This window comes from Diadema antillarum, unplaced genomic scaffold (assembly GCF_040938485.1).
Source record: "Diadema antillarum isolate AM-2024a unplaced genomic scaffold, OU_Dant_1.0 seq00000461_RagTag, whole genome shotgun sequence".
NCBI classification, from domain to species: Eukaryota; Metazoa; Echinodermata; class Echinoidea; order Diadematoida; family Diadematidae; genus Diadema; species Diadema antillarum.
Window position 1 is genome coordinate 146,891 of NW_027271432.1, and position 17,131 is coordinate 164,021.

Consider the following 17,131-nt stretch of genomic DNA (forward strand, 5'->3'; position numbering starts at 1 on the left):
TGTTGGATGGCTATGGAATCTTTCATTGCTATACAGGGAAAATTACTTTCATCTTCAGTAAAGTGCTCTGGAGTGAGCAAATGCAGATTTTTGTTTGGTTGTTTCAGTGGATTATTTATGACTATAGAGCCATGCTTTCTGTTCCAGCCTTTTCACTTTCCATGGTTTCGTAATTATCATTTGTGAACATTCCATTTTCCTCAGTCTCTTATGTCGAAATTGAATTCTGTCATATTGGTCTTTCAAGTTCAACATAATTCTCCACGTGTTCCAGGACTACATTGTAATAGACTAACTGTATGTTCCCAATACCTGCCTAAAAATGTATGGGGATAGAGCCTTTTCTTCTGTTGTGCCATGTCTGCAGAACTCTCGTATCAGTCTCGCTTTTGAATTGCAACAGTCTCAATACCTTCAAGTCTGAAATGAAGACTTATCTTTTCCAGCAACATTGTGAATGATGTGTGACACATTGTGGGACCCAGGCGCCTTTGAATGTTTCTACAGATAAATGGCGCTTATAACTGCTGTTTCATCATCATCTTCATCATATTTTTACACCAGTATCACATAATATCACCACCATTGTTTATCAAATCATATCCTTCACCGAAGGGTTCATGTTTGTTTGCTCGTTGTTGTTTTTTCTCCTGTATTGGTTGTTTTTTTTTGTTAGTTCACTCAAAAAGTTATGAACTTGAGGAAAACATTAGTGTAGATTCAGGTAATGATATAATAGATGGTGGAAATGAGTTAGATTGGTGGAGTTTTGAGCTCTCTCTCTTTTCTAGTTCATATTAAATGATAATTGTTCTCCATCCTCGATATGTTTACGACGTATGTTCTTCTTTCAAATCCGTACTTGTACCAGTACTCCGTACTATTCCTTCCTTGTCCCAAATCACTATCATCTGTGGTGCATATTGAAAAATAGTTCCGTTGTGATGCAGTAACAATTAATAAGTTTTAATCATGATGTATTGAGTGTGTTCTGAATTAAGGAAGTTCTTTTTTGTGTGTTTTTTTTTTTCTTTTCAGCATACTGTTGCTTCAAGGAGATATGCTTTTCCAGTGTAAAATTAATCATGGATACTGCACGCAGAGTCTTGAAGTCAACAGCCCATATTTTAACCCGTTGAGGATAAACTGATATTGCTACAACAAGGATTTCCCATAGTCACCTGCCGAGTATACTCGGGACTCGTCCTCAAATGGGTTAAAGTGAACAACAGAACATTTTCTCAAAAACGAGGCAAGTGCCAAAATGTGTCTCACCCATTCGCGCAGAAGAAATTAATGTTTTTCTAACTCCCAGAACTTCGTTGACCCTGCCTATGACCTTTGACCTTGTGGTGACCTTCAACTCTCCAAGGGACATTTACCAGCCAAGTTTGGTCACAAACAGACATAGGGATGAAAAGTTATGAGTCATAATCGAAACGCGCCGCAAAAACTTAACATTTGGCCCTATAGTTCATCGACCCCTGTCTGTGACCTTTGACCTTGTGGTGACCTTAAACTCCCCAAGGGACATCTACCATCCAGGTTTGGTCACAAATGGACATAGGGATCAAAAGTTATGGAGCCATAATCAAAACACTCCGTAAAAACTTAACATGGGGCCCTAAAGTTCGTTGACCCCTATCTGTGACCTTTGACCTTGTGGTGACCTTACACTCCCCAAGGGATGTCTACCAGCTAAGTTTGGTCACAAACGGACATAAATATCAAAAGTTATGAGCCATAATCAAAATGCGCCGTAAAAACATTGGGCCCTAAAGTTCATTGACCCCTGCCTGTGACCTTTGACCTTGAGATGACCTTCGTGTTTAGTAAAATGTGTAACTTTGTATTACCACTCTTCCCTCCAAGTTTGATTGAAATTGAAGCTCTCAGTAGAGAGGTATTCAAGTTTTTACAGCATTACGGACGGACGATGGACGGATGACGGACGGACTGATGACGGACAGACGCCGCAGGTAATCCCTTAGTCTTCCCTCACCTCCGATGGGCTCGACAAAAATTATTATTACCTATTCTTATAGAGGGTGCTCCTTGACCTTTCCTTTTTAATGGCACTTCCCTGCGTTACTTCTGTCTTCACATTTTGACATTTCATGTGCTTACCTGTATAACATTTTTTTTTCTTTTTTATGATGCAGTTTTGATTTTCTGCTTCCGGAGCTGTTCTTGATTTAGTGAAAGTGACAAATGTTTTCCACATTCAAATGTGCAATTTGGCATGCCCATGTTTAGTTCGCTGCCATTGAAATTTTGGAATAACATGAGGCCCCTCAATGGTTACAGTTTTGATACTCGGAAGGTTCGTTACTCTGAAAATTATAATCATAATAAAATATTAATTGATTCTTTATTTTGAAGGTTTAATTGTATTAATAGTAATATTAGGAGACAAGAGCAATCATGACAAAGAATGCCGCCTCTGCGCATGCACCAACTCATATTTCAGAGCCGTTGTGACCGCTGTATTAAACTTTGTAAAATAAGGATAACAGCAAAAACTAGAACTAAGTACTCAGGAAGGGAGAGGTGGGCATGATTATTCTTGCCTCCAAAATAATAATCAAACTTCAAACAGGTAAGTTTTTGTTTGATTAGTCCATTTTACTCGAATTCCCAGTCTCGGTAATCATAACGAAGATTTGAAAGCCTTACATCGGTTACAAGCCATTTTATACTAGAATATGATTTGCACAAAACATGAGACATGGTATCACTCTCACCATCTTGATCTTGTCTTGGTTGCCAGCATGACGTGTTTGCCCTACTGGTTGAGAATGGCTTGTGGGAATAAAGCGTGCACGTCCAGTGGTTTTAGGTAAAAGTTTTGAAATGTCCTTGTCCTTTGCCATTCAGCTGAAGGATAGTAGCAAGAGGAAAATTGTGCCTTCTAGCAGCGGACATGGATGCTGCTCATGTGGAATGGGCAGAAAACCTATTCGTGTCAATGCCTGCCTGACCTAGAGTCACTTCAATCCAGTGATGTATTGTTCGTCTTGTTGCCTTGTGGTGAAGTTTTCTGTATGTCAGAAACAGGCACCTTTCAGCTCCTCTCAACTCCTGGGTCCTTTGTACATATTTTAAGTAGTGTACAATACACAGCCCTTTCTCATTAGGGTATGCTTTCAATGTGAGGGTAATTCCCACGTTCCCAGGTCTGCTCTGCGTAAACAAGGTATCAATGGCAATTTCCATATGATCCACATTAATGTGCATATTGTCCAAAGACACACAATGGATTGTTTGGACTCACTGTGCGGATACGAGTTCTAAAAGCATACATACTTTGTGTGTTAATTGTCTCAGTGACAATATGTATGCTGGGGACTGCTTTTCCTCAGGAGGTACAAAACTTGGCTCACAATCCATATGGACTGATATCCTTGGAATGGGAGGTCTCAGGTGAAAAACTCCTTTCAAATATCTTTTAATCAATGGGTGTGATCCTATTGAGTGTTTATAATCCTACAGTGTCACAACTGATGATAAAGCACTTCGTGCAGAGTTCACTGCATTGTAGCTAGCTTTGTGCTTGTAGAACAGTATGTTAACAGTATGTTAAAAAACTCAAAGATGTCTCCCACCTTTGTATGGGTCCATAACAAATTGCATTCCAGGCAAAAAAATTTTCCATTTCTGAAGATACACATTATATTGACACTTGGTTGAGTCCTTCCATGAGGCTCCTATGATTTTTACAGTGTTTCTGGTGAGGCCTTGTGAGTAGAGGTGTTGACTTTACACCTGCAAACAAGGAAGAAGAGGTTAGTATGAGGGTGAGGAGATCCTGAAACTGGTTGTGTAAGGAAAGATGCACCTTTAACAATATACAAGGGCTCAGTGAGTAGCAAATCATTTAGCAATGGGAACAAGCCTGGATAGGCCAATACTGTACTACCATGATACCTTGTGCATGATCAGCCCTCATCTTCAGTGAACATTTTGAGATAGGCAGAAAGGTGGAAATGCATAGAATTCCAAAGGGCCCCAGTCCAGGGTGAAAGCATCAATTTCCCAAGCATTTGGGTCAGGCTTCCATGACACATAAATTGGAAGCTGCATATTTAATCTTGGTGCAAAAAGGTTAATTTTAGGGTGCCTTAGCTGTTTGGTTATTTCCTGAAACAGGGTTTTGTCAAACATCTACTCTGTGTTGTCCTTGAACTTACGCGACATAAAATCTGCTTCAACATTTTGAGATCCTGCTAGGTGTGCTGCTGTGAACCATATGTTGCGTTCACAACAAATATTCCAGATTTCTAGTGCTAACTGATTACATGAAGCAGATTGTACTCCTCCCATATCATTCAGATATGTTCCTCCTGTTGTCTTGTCTAGACTGTTCTAATCTGCAAGTCGGTAGCACCACAACCTTGACCACTAGCATCTGTTCTGAGTTCCACAGACAATTTTTCTCTGCATATTGGCTCCATACATGTTCTATATTCTCTATCCACCATCCTAACTCTTTGTCTTCACTTTGTCTGAAAGGTAGATTGGTTTGTCAAAGAGACCTCTGGCCTTTAAGACAGCTATTTTTTCCGTTTCTAGTGATCAATAATATAAAGGGTCATATTGAGCTGTTTGGAAAGTGGCTACAATTTTGCTGATAACTTGAGTGACCTTTCAAATGGTAGGTTTTTGTCATTGAGCAAGTCAGTGCATGCCTCTTTGATATCATAGCTCTTGCTTGCTGGAAGAGTATAGTATCCATGTTTAATATGTCTAGGTAAAAACCTAAGAATTCAATATGTTGTGTGGGCTCTACAACTGACCTGTCCTTGTGAATGATGAAGTTCGACTTAGACAGAAGTTATACAGTAGCTTGTACTGCTCTCTGAGTGATAGCCTTAGTCTTCCCAATGATAATGGTATCATCCAGATACAGTGCACTCCCCTTATATAACGAACATGGTTATGACAAAATTCTGGTTACAACAAAGTAAAAATTTAGGCTGAAAGTGAAACATTATCTGCACTATGTATTTTTATTGTTTATCTGTTCGGTTATACTGAAATTTCTATATAACGAAAGAAAACTGCCGGTCTCGAGGACTTCGTTATAACGGGAGTCCACTCTATGCAAGTACAAGATGCCCTGTGCATGTCAGTGTAACCAGTACAGGCTGAATTATTTTTTTGAATAATCTTGGGGCATATGTAAGGCCATTTGGAAGAGCTTTAAATTGCCACAACTGATCTTTCCAGACAAGGCGAAGGAATTTTCTAGATATAGGGTAGAGAAGTACAGTGCAGTAAACATCTTGGAGGTCGACTGAAGTCACGAAATACCCTTTTTGGAAATGCTGGTATTTTATGAACTTGTTCAGATCAGATAAGTCAATGATAAGGGAAGTTCCACCACTCTTTTTTGGTCTAGTCAATATTTCTGATAACAATTCCCCTTCTACAAGGGAACATGTTTCAATAGCATCTTTGCTTTGCAGACTCTGAATTTCTTCATCAAACTTGGCTCTTTCTACAGCATTATGTTTGTATGAGAAAAGGGGCATTCATCCCCGGGGGAAGATGGAATGTAGCTGGCTAAAATTCTATTTTGTAACCCCTGACCGCCTGTTAGACAAAAGGGTCTGATGTGATTTTACACCACTCATGACAAAATTGCTTCAGTCAACCTCCAACAACACAATGAAAATATGGGTGAATGACATTCACCTCTTGGTCTTTGGGTAGTGAGTCTACTTTCTACCCAATCCCCGACGACGGAATTGGAAGCTCTGTGGGTTGTTCCTCTTCGCTGTGTCAGGGTATATGTGTGCCAGGTGTCTCTCTACCTTCCCCTCCCCCTTGGCCTAAAAAAGGGAAGCTCTTTCTACAGACTTATGTTTGTATGAGAAAAGGGGCATTCATCCCCGGGGGAAGATGGAATGTATCTGGCTCAAATTCTATTTTGTAACCCCTGACCGCCTGTTAGACAAAAGGGTCTGATGTGATTTTACACCACTCATGACAAAATTGCTTCAGTCAACCTCCAACAACACAATGAAAATATGGGTGAATGACATTCACCTCTTGGTCTTTGGGTAGTGAGTCTACTTTCTCCCCAATCCCCAACGACAGAATTGGAAGCTCCGTAGGTTGTTCCTCTTCGCTGTGTCAGGGTATATGTGTGCCGGGTGTCTCTCTGCCTTCCCCTCCCTCGACCTAAAAAAGGGAAGCTTGACAACCCCGTCATGAGGTTCCAACTGGAAGCACCACGTCCCCAAGGGACCCAGCTACAGGGCTTTGTGGCCTGGGAATGTCGCAACTGCTCAGCTGGTCTCTTGTAGGGATGATACAGTGACTGGGTGTGTTCAATCTCATCATCCTTTCCATGGCCTTGCGTTGAGCACCAAACTAGAAGGATGTGACTTTGTTGGTTGGCTTGCAAAAGTAGTGGTATTGTGAATTCATGTCTGGCTTGACGCACTCCTTGTGGAAACAGTTAGGTGCAAAATTTGCATCTGAAAGGAATGCCAGAGTATCCTGGTGGATTTCTGATATATTTGAGTCAAGTGTCTGAGTGAGGGCACTAATTCCCTTTACAAGGGATTTCTGAATGGAATACACTCTCAAATTGCGGGAGCGTACTGGCGTAAAGATATTTTTCCAAATCACCTTTGGTACTTCCAGACTCGCATCACAACTTCTTGGGCATGGATATTTGTCTGCTGTGTCACTCATGGCTTTCTCATCTAGCTTCTGTCCCACCATGAAATTGATAGTTCCTGCAATGTCATCATCTACTGGATCATCCATCCCCAGAGGAGTGGCAAATTTTTCTGCCATGAATGGGATCCTGTATTTTGGTTCCCTCTCTGTGGATGCACACAAGTCTTCAGAATCCTCGGCTCCTTCAGAGGGATCTTGTGAATCAGATCGAGAGTGGGCAAAAGGCTCTGACTCCTGTTCTTGCATGGCAACACTCCGCACTAAAGGCATTGTAATTTGCTGACCCGGGGGAGGGGGTGGGGGGAAAGGCTTACTCCATCCATTTGGTGAACATTTGCTCCAGCCTGTCAAGATGAGACATGAGACATGACTTGACCAGATGGTCCAGACGTTCCTGATTTTGGGGATTTCATCTCAGAAACTGTTTTTTGCAGCATGGTCGAGCTTGTCTCAGACTTGCCTGATGATGCGATTTTGGGTTTGGGGGTTGGCTTTGCCTTCCCACTCTTCGCTGCCATCTGGTTTTCTTCAGTGTTCCCCGCGACCACCGGCTTTGGCTTAGCCCTGCACGGACAAGTCAGCACGGCTGTCTCCACAGCTGCAGGCATCCCTGAAGGGCTCACCCATTCCCTGTGGCAATCATATCAGCAGTATAGACAGTCGGATTTAACAGAGATTTTTCCCCACTGGGAACTGTATTATCCATGAAAACCATCTCGTTTGTTGTCTGATACAACAAAGTCGGGAAAAGGGGTATAGCAAAGAAAAAAACAACGTCCGATGTTGAAGGATTACTTCTGCGAAAATTAGTGCTAAACTTTGGTCATACACCAAGAAAATGGCGCCAGTGATATGAGTAAGCGCATGCGCACAGGCAGCATTCTTTGTCATGATTACTGAGACAGAGAATATGAGTAAAATTGATAATGTGACATTATGTCATAATCACAAAATGGCACCTCGATGATATCATAGATAAGATAGAACATTTCCTATTAGTCAAGTCATTGTTGAGATATTGCATCCACAAAACATGTCAGAAAAAAGTGAGAGCATAAGAGAAGGAAGATTCCTTTCAATAAGACTAGATGATACACTGACAGTGTATCATCTAAAAAGTGAAAAGCAGTCAACCCACCCCCCCCCCCCCCATTAGATTTAGAAGGCTAGTAGAGGAAAAATAAGATCAACAAATGTGTACCATAATGAGAGTATAAAATGTTCACTTCACACAAAACACTTACCTGACAGTGTCATGCAACCGCCATGCACATTGTGGGGAGGAACCCTTGGTTTGTACTGTTTGACAGTGTCAGCTATTGCTTTGATGTGTGCTGGTGTGGTGCCACAGCAACCACCAACAATGTTCACCAGGCCATCCCTAGCAAAGGAGCCCAACTGGTCTGCGGTCATCTCTGGAGTCTCATCATAGCCACCAAAAGTGTTCGGCAGACCTAACACAAGTGAGTGACAGAAATCACAAAATAATCAAATCTCACTATTGCCTCGATTATATAAAATGAAATATTCCACATCATGTCACAAATCAACAGCTAGCTTCATAAAATGTTTTATTCCAATCATTTATGCATGATATCATCTAGCTGCCACTTTGTGATTTTATGAAAATGTCAAATGATAGATATCTTCGTAAATAAATGTCATTTCTATATCATTCTGCCGAGGCATAAAGTATAAGTCAAATGTGATCTTATTGTGCAATACTATAGAAGAGGAAATTTTTGCACATTTTGTGCAACCAGAAGCTATCACGAAAATATAAGCAATCAAATATTTTGGATGACATATATTCCAGTCATTAATGTCCTGATTTTGAGAAAAATTAAATTCATCTAAACCCAGCCGAGCATGAAAAATTACCCACACAAAAATATCCACTTTTACAGTTACTACCAGTCAGGAAAATATGTGCATATCAAGGTTTTAAAATGTTCCAAATGACTTCCTGTCCGATTATGAGTATGTTCCAGACAATTTTGAGAATTGCTAAAATTCCTGTGTGTGTGCAAAATAAACATGGAAGTGCATTTTCTTTCATTACTTAAATTCCTGATAAAACTAGCAGCAATATCCACTGATTTCCAGTCATCCTTGTCCAAAAAGGAGGTTGTAATGCATACATGTACATCTCCATTTTTAAACATGATGAAAACTAGAAATGTCACTATGGTGAATGTGGTATGCCCCTGCCATATCGCATTCTCCCAATAGGCCTACAGTACATATTGCCCATGTGATGTAACACTACCACATGACTGGCAAATAATCATTATCTTGTATATACCACTTTTCATATGAATACTTTGAGAAACTTCCAAATGAACAAAAACAGATGAAATTTTGTTGATTGGCCAAAACATTCCTACACAATTACTGTGTGGCAATGCACATACAAAATTATAGAATATCATAAAGATTTATTACACTGGTTAAGTGTATACATTCAAGTATTTCCAGGGCATGGAGAAAATAGTATAATTTCAGCATCAAACAGTATAGTTTGATGCTGAAATAGTTTTGGGTGTGTGCCCCAAAAGGTTGATAGGCACAGCTTCCTCCACTCATAAATGCCAAGTTTTGTTGGAACACCAGGTACCTCAAACCATTTTTAAGATACATCATCAACAAAAGTGATGGATGGGGGGATAGATGGATGCACACAGAACCTGAAAATATTACAATGTGGTTATCCATATGGTTTTTGCCCCTAAAATGGTGTTTTGCTCACAAAGGGGGGGGGGGGGGGGGGGTGGGGATGAGAAGTTCTGAAAGAGCGAACCTGCATTGGGATAGCAGATGACATACGCTGGTGTGGCCATCCCAATGGCCTCGATGAATGGCCTCATCTCATTGGCACCAAGGGCGCAATTCAAGCCAAGACACATCGGGTTGGAGTGAGACACACTGATGACGAAGGCTTCCCCAATCTGTCCTGACAGAGTGCGACCACTCTTATCAACAATGGTCCCCGATACCTTCAGTCAATCATAAAAATAACACTTACAACTAAGATACATTATGACAGCTGTGGAAAAAAAAATGAGTGGTTTCACAGGAGTGCCATATTTTCCGTTATATAACCAAATTTTCCTAATCTGGAAAATCTCGAAAAGGGGAGTGCAGTTATACATGGGTACAGTCAAAGATCCTACACACTACATAAGATGGTCAACTCTCAGTCAAAAAGTGAAACGCTGCCACTTGGAATTGTGGGATTTTTAGGGAGTGCACCAACTAGCATTGCATTTCCAGGTGAGCTGTACTTTCGCGATATGTTTGTGTGAGACCAAGACGGGCTAAGACAAGAAAGAAGGAATTTTATGTAAAGAATCATAAGTAAACCTAAGAATTGGTGCAGTGCATGCATCAAACTGCATCAATAGCTACACCGAAACTTGCATGCAGCTTGCTCCTCCGATCGCAGGTCACTACACTTGCTGCTACTGTGCATGTCCACAAATTATTGTGAGTTGCCTTTGCAATAGGCTAACGCTTGTTCGATCTATACCCCCTAAACGCTAGCGGGCGGCAGCCACTTCCGTTTCACCAGCGGCCGCGTAAAATCAGGAGAGTTGATCAACCTATGGAGTGAAGGATCTTTGATACAGTGAAGAATCTGTTAAAAAACCTGCATGTTGCATGACATCTTGGTTGTGTATATGTGATTGGTGTGAGCTATATGTGTGTGTGTGTGTGTATCACGATACTAGTAGCTTTTAAGCTGTCCATTTGCTTGGTTAGCTCGCCCAGCATGCATCACACATGTATCTCACTGGAGGTCTATGGTTAGCTTGAGCTGACCTAGACAGAACAAGAGACCCGCGGGTCTACGCTCACCTGAGTATCGCAAGTTCACCTTTCACGCAGTCACTAATCTAAATTATTCACAGCTCTACCAAAATTTGACCAGGCATTCTCAAGTAGAAGATGAAAATGTACAATAAGGGCCCAATTTTTTTAAGATTCCTTAATTTGGGGGGATTGGGGCCCCCTGGGGCCCTCTGGGTGGGGCATGGTGCCCATTTTGATAAATTGAGATCCTGAACACCTAGGGATGCTACCTGCCAAGTTTGACAAAAATCCATCATGAGGTTTTCAGGAAGAAGATGAAAATGTACAATTCAGGCCCCCATTTGGACCCTTCCAACCACCACCCCCCCCCCCCCCCCCCCCGCCTACCCAAGAGGGGCACCCCTGGATCTCCTATGAACAAACTTGAACCTACAGTCATTAATGTACTCACTCATAGTATTATCTCAGCTCTATATATAACTTCTGATTCTAGAGAAGATTTATAAAGATTCCTTCATTTGGGGGATTTGGGACCCCTGGGGGCCCCCTGGGTGGGGCATGGTGCCCATTTTAACAAATTGAGATCCTAACCCCCTAGGGATGCTACCTGCCAAGTTTGGTGAAAATAGGTCATGGGGTTCTCAAGAAGATAAAAATGTACAATTTAGGCCCCATTAGGACCCCTCCTCACCCCCTCCCTCCAGTGGGTCCCAAGGGGGGCACCCCTGATTCTGCCATGAACAAACTTGAAACTACAGTCATCAATGTACTAACTCATAGTATTAACTTAGCTCTATCACTTCTGGTTCTAGGGAAGAAGATTTTTGCGGATATTCCTTAATTTTGGGGGGTTTGGGCCCCCTGGGGGCCCCCTGGGTGGGGCATGGTGCCCATTTTAACAAATTGAGATCCTAACCCCCTAGGGATGCTACCTGCCAAGTTTGGTGAAAATAGGTCATGGGGTTCTCAAGAAGATAAAAATGTACAATTTAGGCCCCATTAGGACCCCTCCTCACCCCCTCCCTCCCCTGGGTCCCAAGGGGGGCACCCCTGATTCTGCCATGAACAAACTTGAAACTACAGTCATCAATGTACTAACTCATAGTATTAACTTAGCTCTATCACTTCTGGTTCTAGAGAAGAAGATTTTTGCGGATATTCCTTAATTTTGGGGGGTTTGGGCCCCCTGGGGGCCCCCTGGGTGGGGCATGGTGCCCATTTTCACAAATTGATTTCCTAACCCCCTAGGGATGCTACCTGCCAAGTTTGGTGAAAATGGGTCATGGGGTTCTCAAGAAGACGATGAAAATGTACAATTTAGGCCCCATTAGAATCCTTCCTCACCCCCCTCCCCTGGGTCCCAAGGGGGGCACCCCTGATTCTGCCATGAACAAACTTGAAACTACAGTCATCAATGTACTAACTCATAGTATTAACTTAGCTCTATTACTTCTGGTTCTAGAGAAGAAGATTTTTACAGATTCCTTAATTTTGGGGGGTTTGGGCCCCCCTGGGGGCCCCCTGGGTGGGGCATGGTGCCCATTTTAACAAATTGAGTTCCTAACCCCCTAGGGATGCTACCTGCCAAGTTTGATGAAAATCGGTCTTGGGGTTTTCAAGAAGAAGATGAAAATGTAAAAAGTTTACGCACGACGCACGACGGACGACGGACGACGGACGACGCACGACGCACGACGCACGACGCACGACGGACGCCGGACGAAGGGCGATCGCAATAGCTCACTTGAGCCTTTGGCTCAGGTGAGCTAAAAATCCGTCTGTCCAGAGGAGTTTTTAAAATAATATATGTATTTTTTTTACTTCTACAGCTCTTCTCCATAGACAGACGGAAGCATGTCATATACATGTACATCGCTGTAGGGGGACTCTTAACTACTGTCCCTATGGAGAATTGGGTGAGGCACCTCACCCTTCTCTATTGCACCTAATTCAGTCCCAGATCGGCAAATTTGAACATTGTATTTAAATTATTACTGTTTGTTTTTCATTGCATACAAGGATCTGCCCCAGAGTACAATGTTAATTTGCTGACATTTTATAATCCTCTCAGATGTTAAGGTCATCCGATTGTAGATTGCTGGTAGTTCCAAAAACGAAGAAATCATGGGGGAATCGGTCATTTCCACATGCTGGACTTTACCTGTGGAATCAGTTGCCTAAAGCTATCCGTTACATTTCGAATGTTGACTCCTTTAAAGTTGCCCTCAAGACTCATTTGTTCGTAACTGTTTTCCAGTACAATTGTGTATTATGAATTTTTTTTTTTCATCATCATTATTGTGTCATTCATTTTCATGTGCATGTTTGTGTAATGATTTTTGTACTTCATAACTCACTTTTTCGACTGGGCCTTGAGCACGTTCGTTATGTGGAATTGGCCCATTCTAAGTACCCTGTATTATTACTATTTATAGTAAAATCAACATCTAATGAGATATGAAACTCATCACTTGAAGACGAGTTTGTAGGTGATACACTGGGGGGTCATCAGATGTTGGTCACCCGTGATCAACAAAGAAAAGGATGTTATAGCGACTTGAAGTTATACTGACATACGTTCGTGAAGTCGAATGCTTTGTATCTACATAATTCAGATCAAATTGTTCCTGTAATGCAAACCTAGTGGAAATTCAGTGAGTATGTCTACGTGTGCGAATAAGTAAATTTTGTAGGCTATCTAACTGGATATTTACCAAGAGGTCTTAGAAATGAAGAAATTGAAACATGGCGATGAAGTCTTTTAAAGGTCACCTCGACTTTAACATTGGTGTTTTCTAATATGAACTTTGACCCTTATTTGTATAACCAAGATGACTATGTTTTATCTTGTCATCATAATATGATATGATCAGTTGGGCAAAGTCTATAAGCCTGCAAAATGTTGCAGCAGTCGAAGCAATGCAGTCTCCAACACAAAACAAGCCGAGTGCCAAAATGTGTCTCGCCCACTCGCGTAGAAGAAATTAATGTTTTTCTAAATCCCAAAAGTTTGTAGACCCCACCTCTGACCTTTGACCTTGTGGTGACCTTCAACTCCCAAAGGGATATTTACCAGCCAAGTTTGGTCACAAATGGACACATGGATTAAAAGTTATGAGCCATAATCGCAACGCACCGTAAAGACTTAACATTGGGCCCTAAAAGTTTGTTGACATCTGTCTGTGACCTTTGACCTTGTGATGACCTTCAACTCCCCAAGGGACATCTACCATCTAAGTTTGGTCACAAACGGACATAGGGATCAAAAGTTATGAGCCATAATCGAAACGCTCCATAAAAACTTAACATTGGACCCTAAAAGTTCGTTGACCCTGATCTGTGACGTTTGACCTTGAGGCGACCTTCATGTTTTGTAAAATGTGTAACTTTATATGACCACTCTTCCCTCCAAGTTTGATTGAAATTAAAGTCCTCAGTAGAGAGTTATTCAAGTTTTTGTAGCATTACGGACGGACGACGGACGGATTACGGACGGACGGACGACGGACGGATTACGGACGGATTACGGACGGACGGACGACAGACGGACGGACGACAGACGGACAGACGTTGCAGGCAATCCCTTAGTCTCCCCGCACCTACGGTGGGCTCGACAACAAACGGAAATTGTGTGTGTGTGTATGGATGCGTTTAAATGACGATGTGATTTCTACATGGACGAAAGTGAAATTACCTCCATTGAAAAAAAAAAGTAAAAGAAAAAAGGTATTTTGGTTCTTCATCCTGAGGGATTCAAACCTGCACGTGTGCAAACTTATGTCTCTGGTGCCAGAGGCAGCGCCTTAACCATTGAGCTATATATCTCGACGAGCAAAATGTGTAGAACGTAACCTTGTATGTGAAAGATAAATCAGAAATCGTTTCGTCCAGAATCAATTCTCATTTTCAGTTTTAAGCTACAAAATCGTCAACCTGATGAGGAGATTTGAAAATAAGGCAAGTGCCAAAATGTGTCTTGCCCATTCGCACAGAAAAAAATCAATGTTTTTCTAACTCCTGGAAGTTCATTGACCCCGCCAAGGGACATCAACCATCCAAGTTTGGTCACAAACGGACATAGGGATCAAAAGTTATAAGCCATAATCGAAACGTGCTGTAAAAACTTAACATTGGGCCCTAAAAATTTGTTTATCCCTGTCTGTGACCTTTGACCTTGTGGTGACCTTCAACTCCCCAAAGACATCTACCATCCAAGTTTGGTCACAAACAGACATATACATCATAAAACATCATACATCAGAAATTTAACACTGGGCCCTAAAGTTCATTGACACGTCTGTGACCTTTCACCCTGAGGTGACCTTCATGCTTGGTAAAATGTGTAACTGTGTATAACCACTCTTCCCTCCAAGTTTGATTGCAATTGAAGTCCTCAGTAGAGTTATTCAAGTTTCTGTAGCGTTACGGACGGACGACGGACGGACAGACACCGCAGGCGATCCCTTACTCTCCCCTCATAGTCCAGGCAAAACAAGGTTTCACCCACCACTAATTGCAACAGTAGGAATTCCACTGCAGTGCAACTTGTTATGGGCTCCAAAACACCATCCTAATACCCCTTTCCCGCTGAAGGAAATCTTCCCCGGGTGCCCCTGGGGGCACCCGGGTAACCCCGCAGTGTGAAAGGAAACTCGGTTGAAACCTAGGGGAAGCCTAGGTGAAACACCGATTAAATTTTGGGCAATTTTTACCCTAGAAGCGTCCTGGGTAAACACCGATAATTCAGCGGGAAACCACCGGTGGTTCACCGAGGAACGCCCAGCGTGAAAGGTCGTCTCGGTGAAACACCGGGGAAAATATGCAAATTTATGTCAAAGGTCATGTTTTGTTTCTGGCCATGCACACGTTTTTTTGCTAGCTATCGCGCTCTCCCAAATTAATCCACACGTAATTCGTGTATACCCATGTAAACACACACACGACTACAGTAGTATGTCGTTCGTGTGACTTTCACAGCCGCGATGCGACGGCAGGCCTCGAATTAACCGACGGCCACCGACGGCCATGGCCGTCGGTGCCCCTCTCATTGGCCACAATGCCCTTTGTTTTTTGATCAAAGTTACGGCTAAAAAAAATGTGCCCCTTTTCTTGGGGCCGTGGTGCCCTTTTACGGGGAATGAAAGTTATTATTTATTATGTATAATATGCCCTTTCTCAAAGTCTACACTTTCATAAGCTTGAACAACTTTCCTGATCTCAAATATCATACCTTCAGTTCACTCGCGTCCCAATATATCTGATTGAAACTCAAAGTATCTTTCCGAGATACGAGATGACGTGTACGTACATGTACGCCCGACCGGCTTTTACCGTCCCGACTGCCTCCGCAGCGCAGCGGCCATAGAGAATACTAGCTAGGCAGCGCATATTCAGATAGAGTAGTGAAGAGTGAACACCAACTTCACCAAGCAAAAAGAAAAATCCTACGATGCCAAGGTGCCAGACTGGGGAATGGGGAGGGGTGGAGAGAGAGAGAGACCAATCAACAGAAGAAACCGCGCATACTGGCGCATTCTTGGAGGTCATGAACTGTCTGGGGTGTTGGAGATGAACAGGGAAAGAATGTTTAATTACTGAGTAAAGATTTAACTCAAGTCGAAGCCCCAGGCCCTCCATCCAGCAATCTTAATTCACACGCACGCGCAAATTCCTTTGCCATGTGGTTTTGCCAGCCAGCTGTCGGAATGTGCTTTGAAGTTACATGGCAGCCTGGCCTGGCTGGCCTGAAAGGGTGTCGAGTTTCAATCAATACCTACTGTTGTTTTATTCCTGTTTTAGAAAATGTCGTTTCACCTGATAGAAACACGGAAATCGGGAATGTTTTACAGCTGTCGGGAAGAGGTTTTTGTTGTGTGTTGCACTTTGTGTGTGTGTGTGTGTGTGTGTGTGTGTTTGTTTGTTTTTCTCGGTTTTTTTTTTCTTCTTTCTTTTTTCATAAACACCCAACATGCCCTTTCCAATGTGGCCTTGGTGCCCCTCTGACTGACCCAAGTGCCCTGGCCTCTTGGAAAAAGTGCCCTTTTCTAAATGGCCTTGCCCCTCCAAAATCCTATTTCGAGGCCTGCGACGGCATTGTGGTACAGTATTGCATCGTACTGTATCGTTTAATTGTATGCATGCCGTATACAAATAAACTGAGCTGATTAGTTAAAGTGTACTCGAGTTGCCGTCCCGTGTCTTCTTCTTCTTTAATTCCTCTTCCAGTCTGGTACAGTCTCATCCGTCTTCGTACTCGACTATACTGCTGCGATTGCAACATCACTCGGTTTCTGAACAGTCCGAGTTGATTCAGAAGCATCAGTGACACAATGATAGCAAATTCCATTCTATTTTTTTGTATACAATTAATGAGCTGCAAATATCGCGAATTTCAACACTGTGAGCAATAAAATGAAGGCCCTCCGAAAATGCGAATTACGATCGATAGAGGTAGAGAAGTTACGAGTACGAACCACTACGCACTGTAGTACAGTATACACCAGACCATGTTCAAATTAGTGCGCGAATCGCGCCATTATTACACACTTCAGCTGGGATCGGCCGCGGTGCGAGCAGAAAACACATCTAGGGGAAAGTTGCAAACAGTTGGATCACCAAATCCCTC

At 42.4% G+C, this 17,131-nt stretch overlaps 1 protein-coding gene across 1 annotated transcript in view; it reads right to left on the reverse strand.

The window, feature by feature from the left end:
• Positions 1 to 17,131, reverse strand: part of LOC139733128 (methionine synthase-like) — a gene marked incomplete at its 3' end in the record, with an annotated part of 224,478 nt that overhangs the window by 146,856 nt on the left and 60,491 nt on the right. Inside the window, 2 exon segments of the mRNA XM_071643969.1 lie at positions 7,938 to 8,147; positions 9,494 to 9,689. Coding sequence (XP_071500070.1) covers positions 7,938 to 8,147; positions 9,494 to 9,689 — 406 coding nt within the window.